This window comes from Clinocottus analis, unplaced genomic scaffold, assembly GCF_023055335.1.
Source record: "Clinocottus analis isolate CAN_PGR_092001 unplaced genomic scaffold, fCliAna1.0.p SCAF_19, whole genome shotgun sequence".
Lineage (NCBI taxonomy): Eukaryota > Metazoa > Chordata > Actinopteri > Perciformes > Cottidae > Clinocottus > Clinocottus analis.
The window spans coordinates 4,878,643-4,896,222 of record NW_027175920.1 but is presented as its reverse complement, the minus strand read 5'-3'; the positions used below and the strand labels follow the sequence as shown (position 1 = coordinate 4,896,222).

The following is a 17,580-nucleotide window of genomic DNA, read 5'->3' as shown; positions in this document are numbered from 1 at the left end:
ATGGCAAGCTCCACAAGAAGCCATTAATTACCCTCAAATCAACCATGCGACCTGTCTTTAGAACATATGCATTAAGAGAGAAAAACAGATTAGTCACCTTTGTCAAGTGTCTGAAAATAGACCCATAATGTTGTGATTAAATAGTTACAGTGAAACTCAAGAAGCAAGAAGTCACAAAGAGGGCACGCCACCTAATCCTGCGCTCTTAATTGGTTTAAAGCTAACGGCAGTCAGCTCCATCTGTTTGTGTCTGAATAGAGCTCTCAAGAGCCACAGCTTCCACACGCAAAGAAGGTAAAGAAACTTCACATCCAGGCTGCAGAATGCAGGTGGCAACCATGGAGAAGTGGGAATAAGGAGAAGGATTAGCTGTTGATTACTACTCTGAGCAAATCTGCTTCTCTCAGATGGTTGTTCATGCTTGTTAGCTACAGGTGACAAAAAAAAAGGGAACGTGATCAGAATTCAGTAACGATACAGGAACATGCAGCTCTGTTTTCTGGCCTTTACACTTCCTGTTGTCACATGCATGCAGTTGTCAGGCCTCATGGCTTAAGCAGTGCGCATGCCTGCTCCTTCTGTCTCACCGCCTGTCGGTCAGGAGCGTCTTAGTGCTCCTGTATTAGTCCGCAGTGGGAGAGCTCGAGAGCAACAACAGACATGAGTGTTACCATCGAGGAGAGGGGCAGGCCGAACACCGATGAGTACAGGGTGTTTTTCAGTAAGTCCAGCGCTTTGGATGGATCGGTTTGTGTGTTGTGGAGCAGTACTGGAACAGTTGCTTGTTCATAGCTGCATTGACAAGTAATCATAGAGCTTTATGAGGGGATCTCACACTTTGTAGTTCTTTGTATTGATACATTTTTAAAAGAGTTCAAATGTGCCTTATTCCTTTTAATAGAAAATTCTGAGGGCAAATACATCTCCCCGTTCCACGACATACCCATCTATGCAAATGAAGCCGAGGTAAGCATCATGTGTTTTTTACCTTTGGGAGATTAAAAGCTGGGCTATGTGCTCGGTGGCCAAAATGACCTTAGGTCAGATAATTAATCTTTGATATTTTGGTTCACCTTGCAGAACATATTTCATGCTGTTGTGGAGGTTCCAAGATGGACAAATGCAAAGATGGAGGTATATACAATATAAATGTATACAAATATTTGCAAATTATCACTGTATACATGAATTGTTGATGTATGTTTCCTCCTAATATTCAGTTTATATATTTGTAATTGTTTGAAATTGTCTGTACTTGTTGCAATGTAAATGTGCAATGCAGGGGTACTTTGAATCTCCAAATCTCATACACAATGATGACATAGTGATGTTTTCATTTTTACACTGTCAAAAATGTTTTAGCGTATAATGTTTTAGTTCATGTTGATTGATTGATTTACCTTTTTTATTATCATTTTTAATAAAACAGTCACCAGTGAGTCAGTGCTTCCTTCTATCTTTAGTGAGTTGATGTAACTGTGTTTTGGCCGTCTGTTAATCAGATTGCCACCAAAGATCCTCTCAATCCGCTGAAACAAGATATAAAGAAGGGGAAGCTCCGTTATGTAGCGAACGTGTTCCCTCATAAAGGCTACATCTGGAATTATGGAGCGATTCCACAAGTAAGTCCTAAAAACAATACTCAAACAACAGGAAACCAGACTGCGTCTCTGCTCCATCAAACACAAGGTTTCTCCTTCCAGACATGGGAAGACCCCAACCACGAGGACAGCGACACAGGTTGTTGTGGAGACAATGATCCTATTGACATATGTGACATAGGAAATAAGGTATTACTCTGACTGGGAGCTTGGAAGAGGCAGATTTAAGTTCAGCTGTTTCCAGCTTTTTTCAAATATGCCTTCGCTTCTCAGGTGTGCACTCGAGGAGAAATAATCAAAGTGAAGGTGTTGGGAACTCTGGCTTTGATCGATGAGGGTGAAACAGACTGGAAGGTCATCGTGATCAATACTGAGGACCCTGAGGCCGCCGACTTTAACGGTATTCATAACCTGCAACATGCGAAGAAGCAAACTTGCCATCAGTTACACAAGCTACTCTGGATTTGAAATAATTTCATGCATTAGTTACAGTAGTGTTGATTTATTTTGTTTTCTGATTTGTTGCAGATATTAATGATGTAAGACGACTTAAGCCTGGATACTTGGAGGCAACTGTTGATTGGTTTAGAAGATACAAAGTCCCAGATGGGAAACCTGAAAACCAGTTTGCTTTCAACGGAGAGTTCAAGGACAGGGTACACCTGTTAAACTTGTACTCAAAGTAGTATCGCTATAGTTTAAAAATGTTAGGACATGTTCTTCTGTAACTTGATTAATCATTTTCAGAGAGAAAATTAGATGGAAAATGTTTTTAAATTCTGTTTTCTAGGACTTTGCCATTCAAACAATAAAAAGCACCAACGAGTTTTGGAAGGCACTGATTTCTAAGAAGACCAATGCCGGCGAGTTAAATTGGTGAGGACTTACTCCACTTTGTGGACAGTATAGTAGGCTATAGTAGGTGTTAGATGTATAGTATAGTAGGTGTTTTTGTGATATTTCCTGCCATAACATCCATGAGATAATTATCAAGCGCTGCGTGGAAGTTCGACAAAATCTTTAATCCACTAAAATAGAGTTCTGTTCGACAACATCTGCTCAGTTATTGGAGTGTTTTGTACCTTCTCACTGCAGATACAATAATGACTCTGTGGAAACGTGCTTTTCTAAGGTAATTCCCTGTTGTTTCATCTCTTTCTTGACTCAGCATGAACACCAGTGTGTCAGATAGTCCATTCTGCTGCTCTGCTGGGGACGCAGACGCTGTGGTCGAGTCTGTAAGTTTCAAATTCATATCACCCTCCCTTCCTTGGTGAGACTAGAGTTGACAAACATAAAAGCGTGCTGTTGAACCTGGTAACACACAAAGCGCTCGGACAAAAGGAGAGGATCAATAGTGAAGTGACAGAAGACACTAAACAGACCCGCAGTTTCTCACAGCATTTAATGTCCAAAATATTTGAGCTGCACACGCGTGTATTCCTCTTGAGAAAATAACACCAATAACTCTTACAGGCAAGTGCTCTTGGAGCCGAAGACCCGATTCCAAGTGCAGGTGGGTGTTTGTACATTTATTTGTTTTATTGCGGCCACTGTTTTTTCTCCAGGAAATTGAAAAAAATGCTTCACTTTGTTTCTCAGTCGACACATGGTTCTACTATGAGATGTAAGAGGCAAAATCCTGGGCTGAAAACCTCCTTCACTTCTTCCTCCCTTCATCTGATTTCAACACATCAGATCGCTTCATAAACTGGATGGATTGGATTTCATATGTAACGTCCCATTTACTTGCTGGCTTGTTGTGTGATTGCGACACTATATTCCATTTAAGATATCAGATAGTTATTTATATTTTCAGGTTTGACAAATAATGACAATAAACTACACTAAACCCCACAGTATTGGATATTGTGCTGATTTTATTGCTGCTACTACATATTGTCATTATCACATAAACTTTAATTTACCACCAGCATCAGAATCTAAAGTGAATAACAGTGTTCTATCCGAAATAATTGGAGAGAATCTTTGCATTAAGACACATAACCTGTTCCTGCGCAGTCCTCTGTAATGAATGTGGTCGGACATGCACTACTGCCTATATGGGCAATTCCAATAAATACTATAATAAGGTACTTAACAGTACAAACAACTGGTTATTAAGTATTTGGCTGTAAATGGATAAGCCTCACGGGATGCTCCTGAAGGCTACAATTAGACATTATGCTTCAATGAGCAGCAGAGGCCTTCACAGTGGGGTTAAGGTTGTTATACAGTAAGAGAAAAAACATTATCTGTTTTCCTGCTGATATCAAATCTGCTGGAAGTTTTCATGACGACCTGTTTTATCTATTTGTTCTAAATGTGCTTTTCAAATTGCTCCAAAACTGTAAAGTAAAATCCTAACAGAGGTCAGCTTGAACAAGACTGCGTTGTAATCTTACTTTACAAATGTAAGAATCTGTTTAATAGGTGTTTGAATATTGGAAATTGTGACATTATGAATATATTTATGTCATTGAAGCTGAATTTTAATTCAATTTTCTCCAAAACAGTACAGTAAAATCTCATGACCATGTATATGTGCACGGCATGGATCAGTTGGAGTAAGACTGCATTGTAATTTCACTTTACAAAGTTAAGGATCTGTTTTTATAGCCCTTTGAATATTGGAAATTGTGAAGTTATGAATACCAAAACTGTACAGTAACCATGACGTTTTTCTGTGTATTTGTCTTTCCATACACCTAATGTATGTGCCATTTTCTTTGTATGTTTGTTTAAAAAAACAAAACGACAACATGTTGGAACTACAGTTTACAACACCAACTAAAATAGTTTTGAAGCAGAAGAGAAAAGAAAGCTGCTGTTCAGCAACAAGTGGGAAGAGGCCGCTAATGCGCCACGCAGCATTCTAAACGGAGAATTCTAACACACGAAGAAGAATTGGAAGCGGAACTCTGATTGACTGTTTCCAAGGATACCACCAATACTACTGTCTGACCTGCTGCTGAGGGCTGAGGGGTAAAGTATGCTAACGTTAAAGTTGGAAAACTATTTTGACGTAAATACAATTAAAACGGATAACGGCTTTGCGCACAATCAGCAAACGTCGCCCTGAGGCACGTCAGATCCGACTCTAAAAAGTGCCAATGGTTTACATGAAGCTAACACGCTAATGCTAACTAGCTAAAAACACGTCATCTAACGTTATGTTTCTGTAATGAGCGAAATACTAACAGACACGTCACTACAATTGATTTTTTGTTTTGTATCAGTTTTAACATTACACTGTTGTAGCTGTCATTCAACAATATAGCAGAAAGCAGCGTTGTTACATTAAAGTCCAGTGCAGCTAATGTTAGCATGCCTTTAACGATCAACGCGGATACAGGTGTTTGGCGGCGCGAGCTAAATTAGATCCAAATGATCTGTGACGTTTGGTGAACATTACATTTGACCTAAAAGTAACTGGCCAACTGCTACTGGCAGGTACTGTTGTGTTACATTATATCTAGACCAGGATATAATAAAACAACACAAGTGTGACGTAATGTGAATCGTTGACAGCTGTCATAGACACGTTGACTCGAAAGCAAAGGTTAAACATATGTAACTCGTCAACAGTGGCCTCAGTTTCATCAAGCTCATGCTTTCAATTACACCTGTGATGTTCCTGCCAAAATGTCTGCTGTGCCAAAAGTCTGTTGTTATGCAAATAAACACTACTTTGTCTGAATGTCACCAGTTCTTTTATAAACTACCCAATACTATGGCACATTTTGTTCTTGTTAAGTTGATGGATGTTTCTAATATTTTGTCAACCTCAAAAGCAGAAGCAAAGAAAAAAAAATGCAATGTCAAGACAAGCATTTCTATTTTTTCTGGCAACTCAGAGCAGTGTTGTGTGAAAGTAATCTGTAAATGTCTTTCTCGTTTCAGTCAAAGAACGTCAACATGTCATTTTTGTTCGACTGGATCTACAGGGGGTTTAGTAGTGTTTTACAGTTCTTAGGTAAGTGCTGTGTACAGTTTCGCAAAGGATTTACAAGAGGTGTAAAATGAAGAGTGGGCGCAATACCACCAGTACTTAATCAACTATAGCTCACTTTGAGGAATTGTACTTTTTGGTGTTAAATGATTGACAGTATTGAAATGTATGTGGTGGCGGTAGGGCTTCATAAAAAAAATAACCTTTGACATAAACAAAGGCACAAATGCCCTCTGGTTATAGATTGCTTTGTAGTGTGTATCATAGACACACTACAAAGCAATCTATAACCAGAGAGCATTTGTTTTGAAATGTAGCCAAGCTGGGGAGTTCATCAATGCTTGAGTGAATGTTATCATATTGGTTATGTTCATCCTCGGAGGACTGAGCACGGCTTGGATTTCTCAATTTTGATACACTTGTGAAATATATCTTCCAGGCCTCTACAAAAAGTCTGGGAAGCTGGTTTTCCTGGGCCTGGACAATGCTGGTAAAACAACGCTCCTACACATGTTGAAAGATGACCGACTTGGCCAACACGTGCCAACACTGCATCCAAGTAAGGAGAGATTAAGATGATGGTGTAGTTGACCATTCCAAGTTGACATATGTTTTACTACAAATCCCAGCTTCGTTGTTCTCAATGTGCAGCCCGAAACTCACTAGTAATAAGAAATGTATTTTCTTTTTCTTTTCGAAGCTTCTGAAGAGCTCTCAATTGGTGGGATGACATTTACTACATTTGATCTGGGCGGACACATACAAGGTGAGATTGTTCTTCTCTTTTGCGAATAATTATCATATAGAACTAGTTGACTGCAGACCTGTATATCGACATTGTGCCACCTCAACTAATTGGTGCAATATCAGGCCGTCTTTTTTCCCTTCCCCATCAGTCATTTTTACTGACAGCAGAAACATTATGGAGAAAACAGAAGTTGACCAATCACAGTTCTCGGGGCTGCCACATGGTGTCTCTGTGGCCCCTGACATGTAACAGCATTTTAAATCAGCTCAGATGGAACCACTGGGCCCACAACATGGAAATCACATTTAAATGGAAATATAAAAGGCAGGTAGTGCCTGTGTATAGAGGTTGCGCATGTGTTGCTGAAACTGCTACACAATCAGATTGATACAATATAGATAGATTATTTTTAAGATAAGTACATTTTGCAGAATCTTTTAATCTTACAGTGAAATGGAAATTCTTGCATTAAAAGCTTTATTAGGACATTGCTGCAAAGACAACTTATGCATCAGCTGTTTTCTCTGTGTGCACAGCACGAAGGGTGTGGAAGAACTACCTGCCGGCTGTGGATGGAGTCGTCTTTCTTGTGGACTGTGCGGACCACGACAGACTCTCAGAGTCTAAGACTGAACTCGACGTAAGATTGAACATCGCACTGACAAGCTGTTTCCACTGAGCAGTACTGACTGTTAACTGTTAGATTGATGATGATTGTGCTGCTGTTGGACTTCTAGGCTCTCCTTGGAGACGAGACCATAGTCAATGCACCAGTGTTGGTGTTGGGTAATAAAATTGACCGCCCTGAGGCCATCAGTGAAGGAGGGCTGAGAGGAGCTTTTGCTCTTGATGGTCAAGTTACCGGAAAGGTAGGCATGTCGCCGACACTGTCTTTTAACTCGCAGACATAACATGATTTCCCCAGCCTTGTGTAAAACACATGTCCTGGTGCCGAATGAGCGTTATCCTCATTCATCTCCATTTCTTATCGACAGGGAAACGTCTCTTTGAAGGAGCTGAACGCCCGGCCGCTGGAGATTTTCATGTGCAGCGTGTTGAAAAAACAAGGCTATGGGGAAGGTTTCAGATGGCTATCACAGTACATCGACTGACACAGGACTGAAGCTTAACCAGAAGGGATTTTCTTGACACATTTTCACAAGAGCATGACAAAGACTCTTTCCCTCTTTGCCAGTGTCAGTCAGCCCAAATTTCAAACTACAAGAGCTTACTAAGAGCATATTCTTTTACACACATTATTCAGGATTTAAAGGTTTCTATGCAAACTTTTAAAGTGGTTCATGGTGAACTGCTGTACCTGTGTCGCAAATGTGAGAATTAACTGAGTTGTCTAACTCCATTAATTAGGTTACATCATACCTAATTACAATACACAGGCAGACATGCATTATGCAAGAACGAAGATACATATACATCAGTGTTGCATTATTTATTAATGAATAGGCAAGCTGTTCTAGTTAACATTCATTAGGAAGCAAGTGATGAAATTGAAGAACTCTGTGGTGATTGTGTTGGGTAGTTTAATGCACGTCTGATGTCGTACAAAGTTTAGATTTTAAATATATAACAAAATACAGAAGATGAATTTGAGTTTGTTTAATCTAATGATACGCAGCCACTGCCTTCAGAGCATATAGCCAAAGATGTGTGCTAATCACTTTGGGATTAGCAAGCAGAGAGATTGGACTTCAACAAAAGATATTTTCAATGTTGAGCACTGAGCCAAAATAACATCAAATCCCTTTTAGAAGACTGACAAGGAGAAGAGACGGCACATCCCACAAATAAAGGCAAAGATGGCGACTAAACTGAGTCACACTAAACAGCTCACTGATTAGTGTGCTGTGAATAATTTGCTTCTCACTTTCAGTGTGTCGATGGAATTGGCTTGTTTATTTTTGCACTTTTTCATGACCCAAAGTGATGATACTGTTGCGTAAAAGGCAGCTAATTAGAAGAGTGTTAGACTGAAATAAGTCTTTATTATCTTTGACTTTGGGGTGTTCCGTACAGAACTCAAGGATAAAATGTTCATTTCGAACTGACATGACGTCCAACGGCTGCCCTTGCTTTATTATATCACGAAGGCTGTAATAACTAATTGCCCTTAAAATGTCGGGAAGCAATAAAATAGTGACCCACTGTACTGTAGCAGAGACAATCTTACGCCTCTGTATTAAAGAGTAAGACAGAATATATGTACTGAGCCTGTTAATTGTGCTCATTAATCACATACTTATTTTTGTGTTATTTATTCTAATCGAATCTATAGCCTGAGCAATCGGTGTGCATGTATTCAGCATGTAGGTTGTGCAACAGGGTTGAAGTGTTGCAGGTTCTGCACTTTTTGACTATTTGAAAAGATATGAGAGTGCACTTGCAAATGTGAACATGCTGACCTGTAAATTAATATTCAAATCTTATTCTGGGTGTTTGAGTCGGTAAACATGTAAACATGCATACTTTTTTTTTTTTTTTACAATGACTTGTTAAAATGTGTGTCCTCATTATGAGCAGCTGGAAATAGATCAGAGTGAACAGAAACATTTGATCATTGTACCCCATTTACTGTTCCCTGCGTCCCATGTTTACAAAGTAACATTTTGCATATTCTGCCCGTTAATATATGCAGGGGGGTTCGTGACTGAGATGAAAGAGAACATACATATGAAAGACATTTTATACAGGAAGTATTGAGTGTTTACTGAGCTACAGAACACGTCAACAAACTGCTTTCCCTTTGAACAGCGTTCTGTACCAGTCGCCGAACGCCTGTAAATTATGTATGATACAGATGTAAATGTTTGTACAGTTACTGCCTATAAGCCGACACTAATAAAGCACTGGAGTTATTTATAGCTGATTAATGCAAATAGTTTCAACTTGAATGATAACATGCTGACATACAGTGTGATCTATATGATGGTGTTGTAATGAAACCAACTTGTTTACTGGACTCAACTGGCCATGTGTTATGCTTGTCACTTTCTTCACACACTTGTATTCTATGTTAAGCTTATTTGTATATTTGTTGAGTGAGGCGCTTTGTCTCCTTAGGGGTTTAAATACATTCTCAGCTTGCCACTTTAGATCATCTGCAACAGCATCTGCCACAGACTTTCAGCCTGACAAAAGAGAAATTGAAGTGTGAACGATGTCAGGGACATATGTCAAGATTACTCCCTTTGACTAAAGATTCAGACATCAAAGGTGGAAATACTTAATCTTGGAACCAAACATTCCTCGTCACTGATTGCTTTTGCACACATCCTAACAATTGCCAGATAAAGCCATGCTAAACAATGTGGCAACATATTCATCCTGCATACCCACATAACAGGAAGAAACTCCTCTAAACGCTCATGATAACCATTTTAACCAGCACAAAACTCAATTACAAAACTAAATGATCTGCACACAGCAAAATTAACCTGTGCATGGAAGTGCTGGTTATTTTTGCGATTCTAGTCTACCCACACAAACGACATGTGATGAACCTCCAATTACTCTGCATTCATTAGCGTGGCGTAGAGCATAGAGGAGCGCGAGCAGCATTGAACAGCCTTCCATGTGAAAACATGGACCATGTCCCCATCTAGTGGATTAATTGGAATACTGCACTCATTCCTAAGGCATTGAGCTGGTCAAATAGAAAAACACTTTGGTTGTCTTTGAATGAGAGCATAAATGGAGGTTGATTGATTGATTTCTCAAAAACAGAGCCCAAAACAGTTGTGTATACATTCAGGAAATATCTATAGGGACATGTTGATTTAATTAAATGAGTGTTATAGTTGAGGAGACTTCAAGTGGCACAGATGAACTCAAATGTACTTCGATATTCAATAGCATTCATCTGTTCACACAGGTAATGTTCACATGTTGTCATGTGGCGTTAGAGGTTGTGGGCGGTGGCGGCATCATATTCACACAAAGTGTATCATTTTGTTCGGTGTAAATGAAAGCTTTCATTTATTCCATTCACTCTGACCTAGTAACACATAGACATATGCTTACATCTCTTATCCCTTGATAGATTATTCAAATATACCTTGTAGTTGCAGAGCTACGCTATTCATTTTGGCCGTGCCATGTTTGTGCAAATGTTTTGGCACATCACCACGGTGTTCCTTTCATTCTCAGACGTGGAGAAATTCGTTAATGCTTTTATCTCCGGGCCTAATTGTTGTGATCGCTTTATTGTAGTATCAGCAAACTGCAGCTATTGCAGAGTGCTGCTTCCAGGCTTTTAACACCCTGTGTGAGAAGTGACTCATTACCCCAATCCCTGCTGCCCTTCACTGGCTGTCTGTCAGCGTTGGAGATGATCTTTAAGATTGAACCGCTAGAAATATCTCATGTTCTTATAATATAGAAATCCTAATCCTGGACTTTAACCGATGACTGTTAGGAGTTCGTAATGCAATTATGTAAACTGGCACAGATCTATTCTGTGCAGTGTTGTCGTTCACATTGTGGACATGCGTGCCATTTGGCAACCACTCTGCTGTAATTTGTTCTTCCAGCGTGAGGGGGCAGATGAGCACCAGAATATTTCGAGCAAATACCCCAATCTGCTTGCCAGAAATTCAACCGAGAGGAGACTTTGCAGCGTTGAACGTCTTAAATTCATTCCACGGCAGGCCACATGACCGTAGATGAGGAAATTGTCTTTATTTAATGCTTTGTTAAACATAATCACATGTAATTGCAGGCTGTAACTGGCTTTATCTGTAATAAGCTTCAATAATTGGTGCTTTACACACCAGGTGGAGGACCCAAAGGTCATGTGAAAGTCATTAAGTGCTCCAAAATATTAATCTTTAGACATCCAGCTTGGTTTTGATAACCAAAATACTCCATGCAAGGTAGGCTGCAGTGATACTGAAAATAGAGCGAGTTTATTTCTGCTCAAAATCGTTTTTTAGCACACCAGCTGAATTTGAAAATATTGATCTGCTGAAGCAAGTCGGTGCTACTCTCTCCTGTGCACCTTCCTGCAGCAAGGACAATGAACCTGCCTTTGTCTTAAGAAACTCATTTAATTTCCCCACAGGCACCTCGGCTCAGCGTTCCCTTCTTTAATGATCTTGCAGGATCATTGTAAAAATACTCATCCCTAAATACAAAGGAAGATGGTAAGAGACTCTGTGGCACAGGAGCCACACAGTCAACCTACTTTCACTCCGGTAATAGTTGGAAAAGATTGAAGTCAACATACAGTTTGGCTCCAGTGCCTTTATTAGTAAAGTGCTCAGCCTAGAAGTACATTCTTATTTACTAGCATGCAATACTAAAAACAACCACATGTCTGGCCTATATAGCATGAATGAAGAGATGGCAACAATATCGTCATAGAAAAAAATTACAATGTGAATTCAAGTATACACACAGAACTTCAAGTAATGAACACATTTTTTTTTTATAAACACAAAATACAGTTTTTCCAGTTGCAAACTTATAATAAAACATAGTTGTGGCACATTCTTTATCATGATTTCAGCGTTAGCAGAGGACAGCGACGAGTGGTTTCTACTGTAGTTTGGGCCGTTATAGTACATTCTACAGGTTTTTCAATAAACGTAATCCAACTGGAAATGTAGGTCCTTTATAGTTGTGTGTATCCACTTTATTCCTAAGTAAGATTTATAAACTGCTATGAGCTGTGGTGCACTTTTATCATAAAAGTAGCTTGAAACCGTGGCTACCTGAAATCCTCGAAGCTAGCTTCATAGATCATATGCACTGGATTTATACACAGGATCAGTTTGGACATACATTACCACATTTCACTGAACTGCTTAAATGGAATACTTTGACATTTTGGGAAATACGCTTATCTGCCATATGTTTCGAGATGGATGAGACTCTCTTGTCTGTACGGTAAATATGAAGCTACGACCAGGAGAAGGTCAGCTGAGATTATTTTTTTGGGCCACTTTAAGGGCAGCACAAACTAGCTGTGACCACAACAATGACATATCATTCACTAACGACTGAAACCAGGAGGAAGCAGTTTTGTTTGCTTAGTCTGTACGAAATCCACATAACATTTTTTAACAGGATGTTTTTACCCCAACTATTTCTTTTCCTGCTGCAATGACTTGCTGGATAGTCTTCATAATAACATGGTTGTTATACTGTGTTTTTGTACCGATGGAACAAACAAATATTTTTTTTTATCTAGTAAGGTTTGGATGTTTTGGTTGGTCTGATTTACCCTCCCCTCCCCTCCACCCCCCTCTATACCTTCTAACAGAGACTGCTCCTTTTAGCTCTGGCTTCATATTCAACACAAGAGTGGTATCGAGCTTCTCCAAAAACTTTGCAAGAAAGCAAACAAGCATCTTTCACAAAATGTCTAACGATTTCAATTCTGATCTCTCGTCGTTCCAGTGGGACGGCGACTCTAATACTCTAATACTCTAATTTTGTATTGTTCACACAATGCAAAATCACTGGTAATCTCTATATGCATAGATGGCGGTTGGACAAGATAGGAAATCTGATGGACTTTAGCTACCTACGGTGCAGGAGTCAGTGGGTCCTTCTCAGGACGGCAAAACAAAAAGCTCTTTTGCTCAAAAAACAGAGACAAGAGAATGAAGCAATTACACATATCTAAGACAAAAACTGGTCATCTGTCTCATCCCCGGACCTGACCAGCACCACATCTCCCACCAGGATGATACACTACTCCATGCCTCCCAGGTCCGATCCCAAAATCTTTTGCTTTGAAGAGAGAGCCATCCCTGTAGATTTTCAGGCCAGTGGCTGTGACATGGCTCTCCGGGTGGGGGGGTCAGACAATTCTACCAGATGTATCCTCCATCGTCCGCCTCGCCCTCCTCCTCTTCCTCCTCTTCCGCCTCCTCTCCGGTGTCCTCTGCCTCCTTCTCCTCTTCATCCTCCCATCCCACTCCACTACCAAAATCTCCAGAATATCCCGCTACTTCATCTGGAGAAAGATATATACATAGATGTTGTATTAAAGAGTCAGTGCGTAGCATTTCGGGGGGGGGGGGATCTATTATCATAAATGAAATGTAATATTAATATATCGTTGGTGCATAATCACCTCAAACTAAGAATTGTTGTGTTTTCGGTAGCTTGGAATGAGAGATCCTATCTACAAGCAGGTCATCTTCACGGAGTCTGAACATTTATTCTACAGGAGGAGGTTACTGCAGACTTGAAAAGGGAGAAGTGCGTGCAGGGGTTTTCAGTTGGTTGCTGTCTGCAACCTCACCATGAGATGCAACTAAATCTCACACACTGTACGGGTGCAGCTGTTATGTCTCCTCCTATTTGAGTCGTAAAGTTAAAAAAAACAACTCCTGTTGTCTTTAGAGAACAACTTGTTTGAGAATATCTAAAGGTGGGTGTCTATATCAAAGAATGAAAGGCAGGTCAGTGCACTTAATTGAGATTTATTTTAAATAATACCTGACACAAGATGAATAGCATTGGGTTCAAGCTAAAATGTCTGTGTAAAAATGTGAGAAAATATGACTTCAATCATTACACATTGTAAAAATAGACGATTTTTTTTTTGCTGTGTTTAGTGTGAAAATATTGGTTTGCCTAAAGCCCCGCCCCCCTCTCTTACCGCAGTCAGGGTTTCCGTGGATTCTGGTGCCCATCATCTCTCCTCCATGCTGGTCCACGCACCAGCATTCCCCTCGGCTCTGGTCACACTGAACTTTCCTGTAGTAGCCGTCCTCATCGCAGCTGGGAATGTACATCCCTGCAACGACGAGCCTCGTTGTTAAATATTTATACCCTTAGCACAAATAGCTGCCTCATGCTGATGCCTGAGATGAGCACGGCATAAACGAGAATGCCAGCACGCCTTAGTGAGCCTGTGATAAGAGCGTAAGTCAGGATGGAGAGGCAGATTTTTGGCAGAGAATACCACGAATACAGCGGAAGCCTCCCTGTTAGCTGTACACAAGCCTGCGTATGCTTGTGGTTTCATACAGTATGTTGGCGTGGTGTTTCGTTATGCTGCGAGAGCGGCATGTAAAAATGTCGTGACAGCCTCGGTGACAGAGCTCCACTGTTTCAGCCTCCCTAAGGAGAGTCTTGTCAAATCCGAAGAGAAGTTCTCTAACAAGCAACGAACCCCGCCCTCCACTGCCGCGAAAACAAAAGCAACGACACAACGAGACAAGAGGGCCTCGGGGATGGAAGAACTTCTCTCTACCGTTTGGGTTTGGAACTGAAGAGTAAAAAGCAGAAACTGTAGCATGGGGGCTTCTCAGCCTGGCTCTTCCCAAAGGCCAGCGCTGCCCTCTAATCTCTCCCCAGTCTGAGCAGGTACTAATTCGAGGTGTGAACTTGTGATCTCTTAAATGAGTCTCCTCCAGCAGCTCCAGGCCTTATTACACAAGAGACAAGGAGAGAGTGCAGTGGCACACGCCAGCTCGAGGGCCCACTTCATGGTTAAACTACGTGGCATCGTGTGACATTGAAAGGATCTGAAGTGAGCCAGTGGTAATTTCCTGTCCGAAAGGATATTCCTATGCAAGTGAAGTGTTTCGAAAACCATCAATCAAATATATCTTGAACTTTACAGGACTGTTGTGACAAATGATGAATTTACCGGGCTTCTTCTTGGCCGCCTCCTGCACTTGGATCCTCTCCAGCTCAGCGAGGCACGGCGGCTCTGTGAGAATCAAACAAGAAAAGTGATGACAGACGACACCCAAAACTTCATCTCAATCAATGCTCTTCATAATTACATTTTTTTTTGTTGTTGCCTGTAATCATTTGTTTAAGAAGTCTTGTGTTTCATTTCATTATCGATCGTTGAGAGATGAAAGAACATTTGGATGTAGCCTGAGAATGACAAAGAAATGAGCTGAAGCTCAAGAATATATATAAATAGAAACAAAGAAGAAAAAGAAACTCTGTATTGACCCCAAAGGCAATGCCCCATCTCCAGCGCGTGCAGTATTCACAGCAGTTCTATTGTGTTTGCTCAAGATTAATTCACAAAGCATAATCAATACTTGTTAAAATAACAGTATGTAATCATTTCTCTACATGAAGTCTGACATCCTGTTCCAAATCATTATCATAAAACCATTATCACTAAATGGTTTATAAATACCACCAGCTGGTAATGAAAAATTGATTAGGGAGTCAGCATGATCTATGGCATGCAGGTTGAATGATCAATGGAGCAATCGGTGTTAGTGCCAGAAATATCCTGTATTTGTGTAGTAAAGGTCAAATGTTGCAGATGTGGAAAATGAGCACAGCTGAAATAGCATTGAGAGCAAAGGTAACATCCATAGAGACACCTGATCGTAACACGTTTACAACGTGAACTGAACGTAAAATGTCAAGAACATGGCTGTCAGTGGCAAGCTTTCATCATTCAATGATTAATCAAGCACACCAGGGGTTTTGAGATTAATAATATGATTTTGCCTGACATTTCTCGGGTAATCTGCTTTCAGATTTTAGTCCTTGAAAAAGGGAAGAACAGTATGTTCTCAATTTAAGTTTATCCAGGAACCTGATCTTAAAACTTTCTTCAATATTCAAGGGCATTTAAAACATGAGAGGTGGGGATATTATATGACCTCATAAAAGCTCATAAAGTAGTAGTATAGAGGTATGCACCAGATATCCCCATATACCATGCGCAGTTGTGCATTCATATATATATAACAAAATAAATATGCAAATTGCCAAAAGCTGATGCTGCACAAATAGATTCAGAGCTTCTTTTCCCAATAATGAGATATAGTGCATTCAGGAAATATTCAGACCCACGTTGACACTGAGTATTCAGATTGGTTTAGTTTTATCTCCAATATACATTGTCTCCATTATAAGATTATAAATACAGCTGTGTGCCTTTACAAATAATGTCCAATCATTTGATTTTATCGCAGGTGGACTCCAATCAAGGTGTCAAAACATCTTAAAGATGCCAAAGATGATATTTCAGGGGTTTTCTCCTTTTCAACAAAAATGAACACTTCTAAAATCCTGTTTTTAACGCTGCAACATAGCAAAATGTGATGGTCTGTATACTCTATAAATGGACTGTAGTTGCAACTATGTGGCTGCATGTTACACGGATAGAAAACCAGGAGGGAGTTGATTGAAGTGAACAGTCTCCCTGATCTGAACATAACGACACTTTGTTATTGGACTTCTGTGATAATCATGAACTCCATAAGGAGCACCGTTTCCAGCATAGTTCATAAATGTACCAGAATAGCTTAGGACAAAAATCAATGATGGATCTGTGTGTGTTTGTATTGGCACGAGAGCCGAGTTGTGACCATACAGGCATTGGTGCAACCAAGGAAACCACTTGTGAAAAGAAGTAGAGGAGGAAGCGGTCAAGCTAATGGAGGAGTCTTTTCAGCCCAAGGGAACCCTGAATCAGGTCAGGACCTCTCTGAAGGACTTTCTATTTGCCAGAAAGTGATCCTGGCAATCTGTCAGATGACTCAGATCAAACAGGTCCAGATTGTTCTCAGCAGGAGAATGTGGAGACTGCTTATCCTGTCTGGGGATGTTGTCAGACCTGGATAAGCCGCGGTAGAAAATAGACAAGCATAGGTCTGTACAAACTGGCAAAGGTGAAAGAGAAGAAACAGACAACCAGAATGTGCTTTTGAAGATGTTGATGTTGAAAAAAATCCTGCAATCCTGAAATTAAAACCTGCAGGCATTCAGACTTGATAAAAAAAGAATTCATTTCTGGGAATATACTTCATTCGCTTTCTTGCTCCCCGCGAGTTGGAGCCAGAAGGCGATTAGCTTAGAATAAAGATCAGAAGCAGGGAGAGAGAGCTAGTCCAGCTCTCTCACAAAATATACCACTTCAGCTGCACACTATTACAAATGTAAAAAGTGCAACTAGCTAGCTGTTCCCCCCTGCTTACACTTTTTAAGCTAAGCTAATAGCATCCTGGTTCTCGCTAGCTACTTAACACCAATAAATGAGAGGTATTGATCTTCTGATCAAACTGTCAGCAAGAAAGTGAATAAGCATATTTCCAAAATGCTTAAATATTCCTTCCACTTCACTGGTGTCATTGTACAAATATATACACATTTGTTGATTCCCTTTCATAGCAGGATTGTTTTGCCGCTCAAAGGTGGAATAAAGGGACGTTATTCAATAGCCTCTTTGTCTCTTTTTCTGTGATGTAACCTTGATATTATATTATCATTGAGAGATTTAACCCAAAATAGCCGCTGCTCTCTGGTCGAGATCCATTGACTCA

At 40.2% G+C, this 17,580-nt stretch overlaps 3 protein-coding genes across 4 annotated transcripts in view; 2 read left to right on the top strand and 1 right to left on the bottom strand.

The window, feature by feature from the left end:
- The first annotated feature begins 526 nt into the window (after nt 1–526).
- Nucleotides 527–3,448, top strand: ppa1a (inorganic pyrophosphatase 1a). Its single transcript, XM_068583346.1, has 11 exons — nt 527–721; nt 902–966; nt 1,081–1,134; nt 1,503–1,622; nt 1,704–1,790; nt 1,875–2,001; nt 2,130–2,257; nt 2,392–2,477; nt 2,770–2,839; nt 3,078–3,117; nt 3,204–3,448. The coding sequence occupies exons 1-11, from the start codon at nt 661–663 to the stop codon at nt 3,230–3,232; spliced, it is 867 nt and encodes a 288-aa protein (XP_068439447.1). The 5' UTR covers nt 527–660; the 3' UTR covers nt 3,233–3,448.
- A 1,077-nt stretch (nt 3,449–4,525) lies between these two features.
- On the top strand, nt 4,526–9,278 carry sar1aa (secretion associated, Ras related GTPase 1Aa). 2 transcript variants are annotated; one of them, XM_068583906.1, is made up of 7 exons: nt 4,526–4,586; nt 5,505–5,577; nt 5,993–6,112; nt 6,254–6,319; nt 6,838–6,941; nt 7,039–7,170; nt 7,297–9,278. In XM_068583906.1, exons 2-7 carry the CDS (start codon nt 5,520–5,522, stop codon nt 7,411–7,413), a joined length of 597 nt encoding a protein of 198 aa, XP_068440007.1. In that variant the 5' UTR covers nt 4,526–4,586; nt 5,505–5,519; the 3' UTR covers nt 7,414–9,278. The 2 variants fall into 2 exon arrangements, with proteins under 2 accessions (XP_068440007.1, XP_068440008.1); XM_068583907.1 differs by having other exon boundaries at nt 4,538–4,591.
- A 2,262-nt stretch (nt 9,279–11,540) lies between these two features.
- Nucleotides 11,541–17,580, bottom strand: part of LOC137789859 (testican-2-like) — a 36,157-nt gene continuing 30,117 nt past the window's right edge. The window contains exons 8-10 of the mRNA XM_068583713.1: nt 14,928–14,990; nt 13,932–14,069; nt 11,541–13,280 (exon numbers count right to left, since the gene is read on the bottom strand). Coding sequence (XP_068439814.1) covers nt 13,135–13,280; nt 13,932–14,069; nt 14,928–14,990 — 347 coding nt within the window. The 3' untranslated portion in view covers nt 11,541–13,134. The remainder of the gene's footprint in view (nt 13,281–13,931; nt 14,070–14,927; nt 14,991–17,580) is intronic.

Excerpts from the sequence above, each read along its gene's own strand:
- ppa1a (XM_068583346.1), top strand. The coding sequence starts at position 661 with ATGAGTGTTACCATCGAGGAGAGGGGCAGGCCGAACACCGATGAGTAC. Across the intron at positions 722-901 it reads TGAGTACAGGGTGTTTTTCA|AAAATTCTGAGGGCAAATAC; the intron begins GTAAGTCCAGCG and ends TCCTTTTAATAG. Across the intron at positions 1,791-1,874 it reads TATGTGACATAGGAAATAAG|GTGTGCACTCGAGGAGAAAT; the intron begins GTATTACTCTGA and ends TTCGCTTCTCAG.
- sar1aa (XM_068583906.1), top strand. The coding sequence starts at position 5,520 with ATGTCATTTTTGTTCGACTGGATCTACAGGGGGTTTAGTAGTGTTTTA. Across the intron at positions 6,320-6,837 it reads TCTGGGCGGACACATACAAG|CACGAAGGGTGTGGAAGAAC; the intron begins GTGAGATTGTTC and ends CTGTGTGCACAG. Across the intron at positions 7,171-7,296 it reads ATGGTCAAGTTACCGGAAAG|GGAAACGTCTCTTTGAAGGA; the intron begins GTAGGCATGTCG and ends TCTTATCGACAG.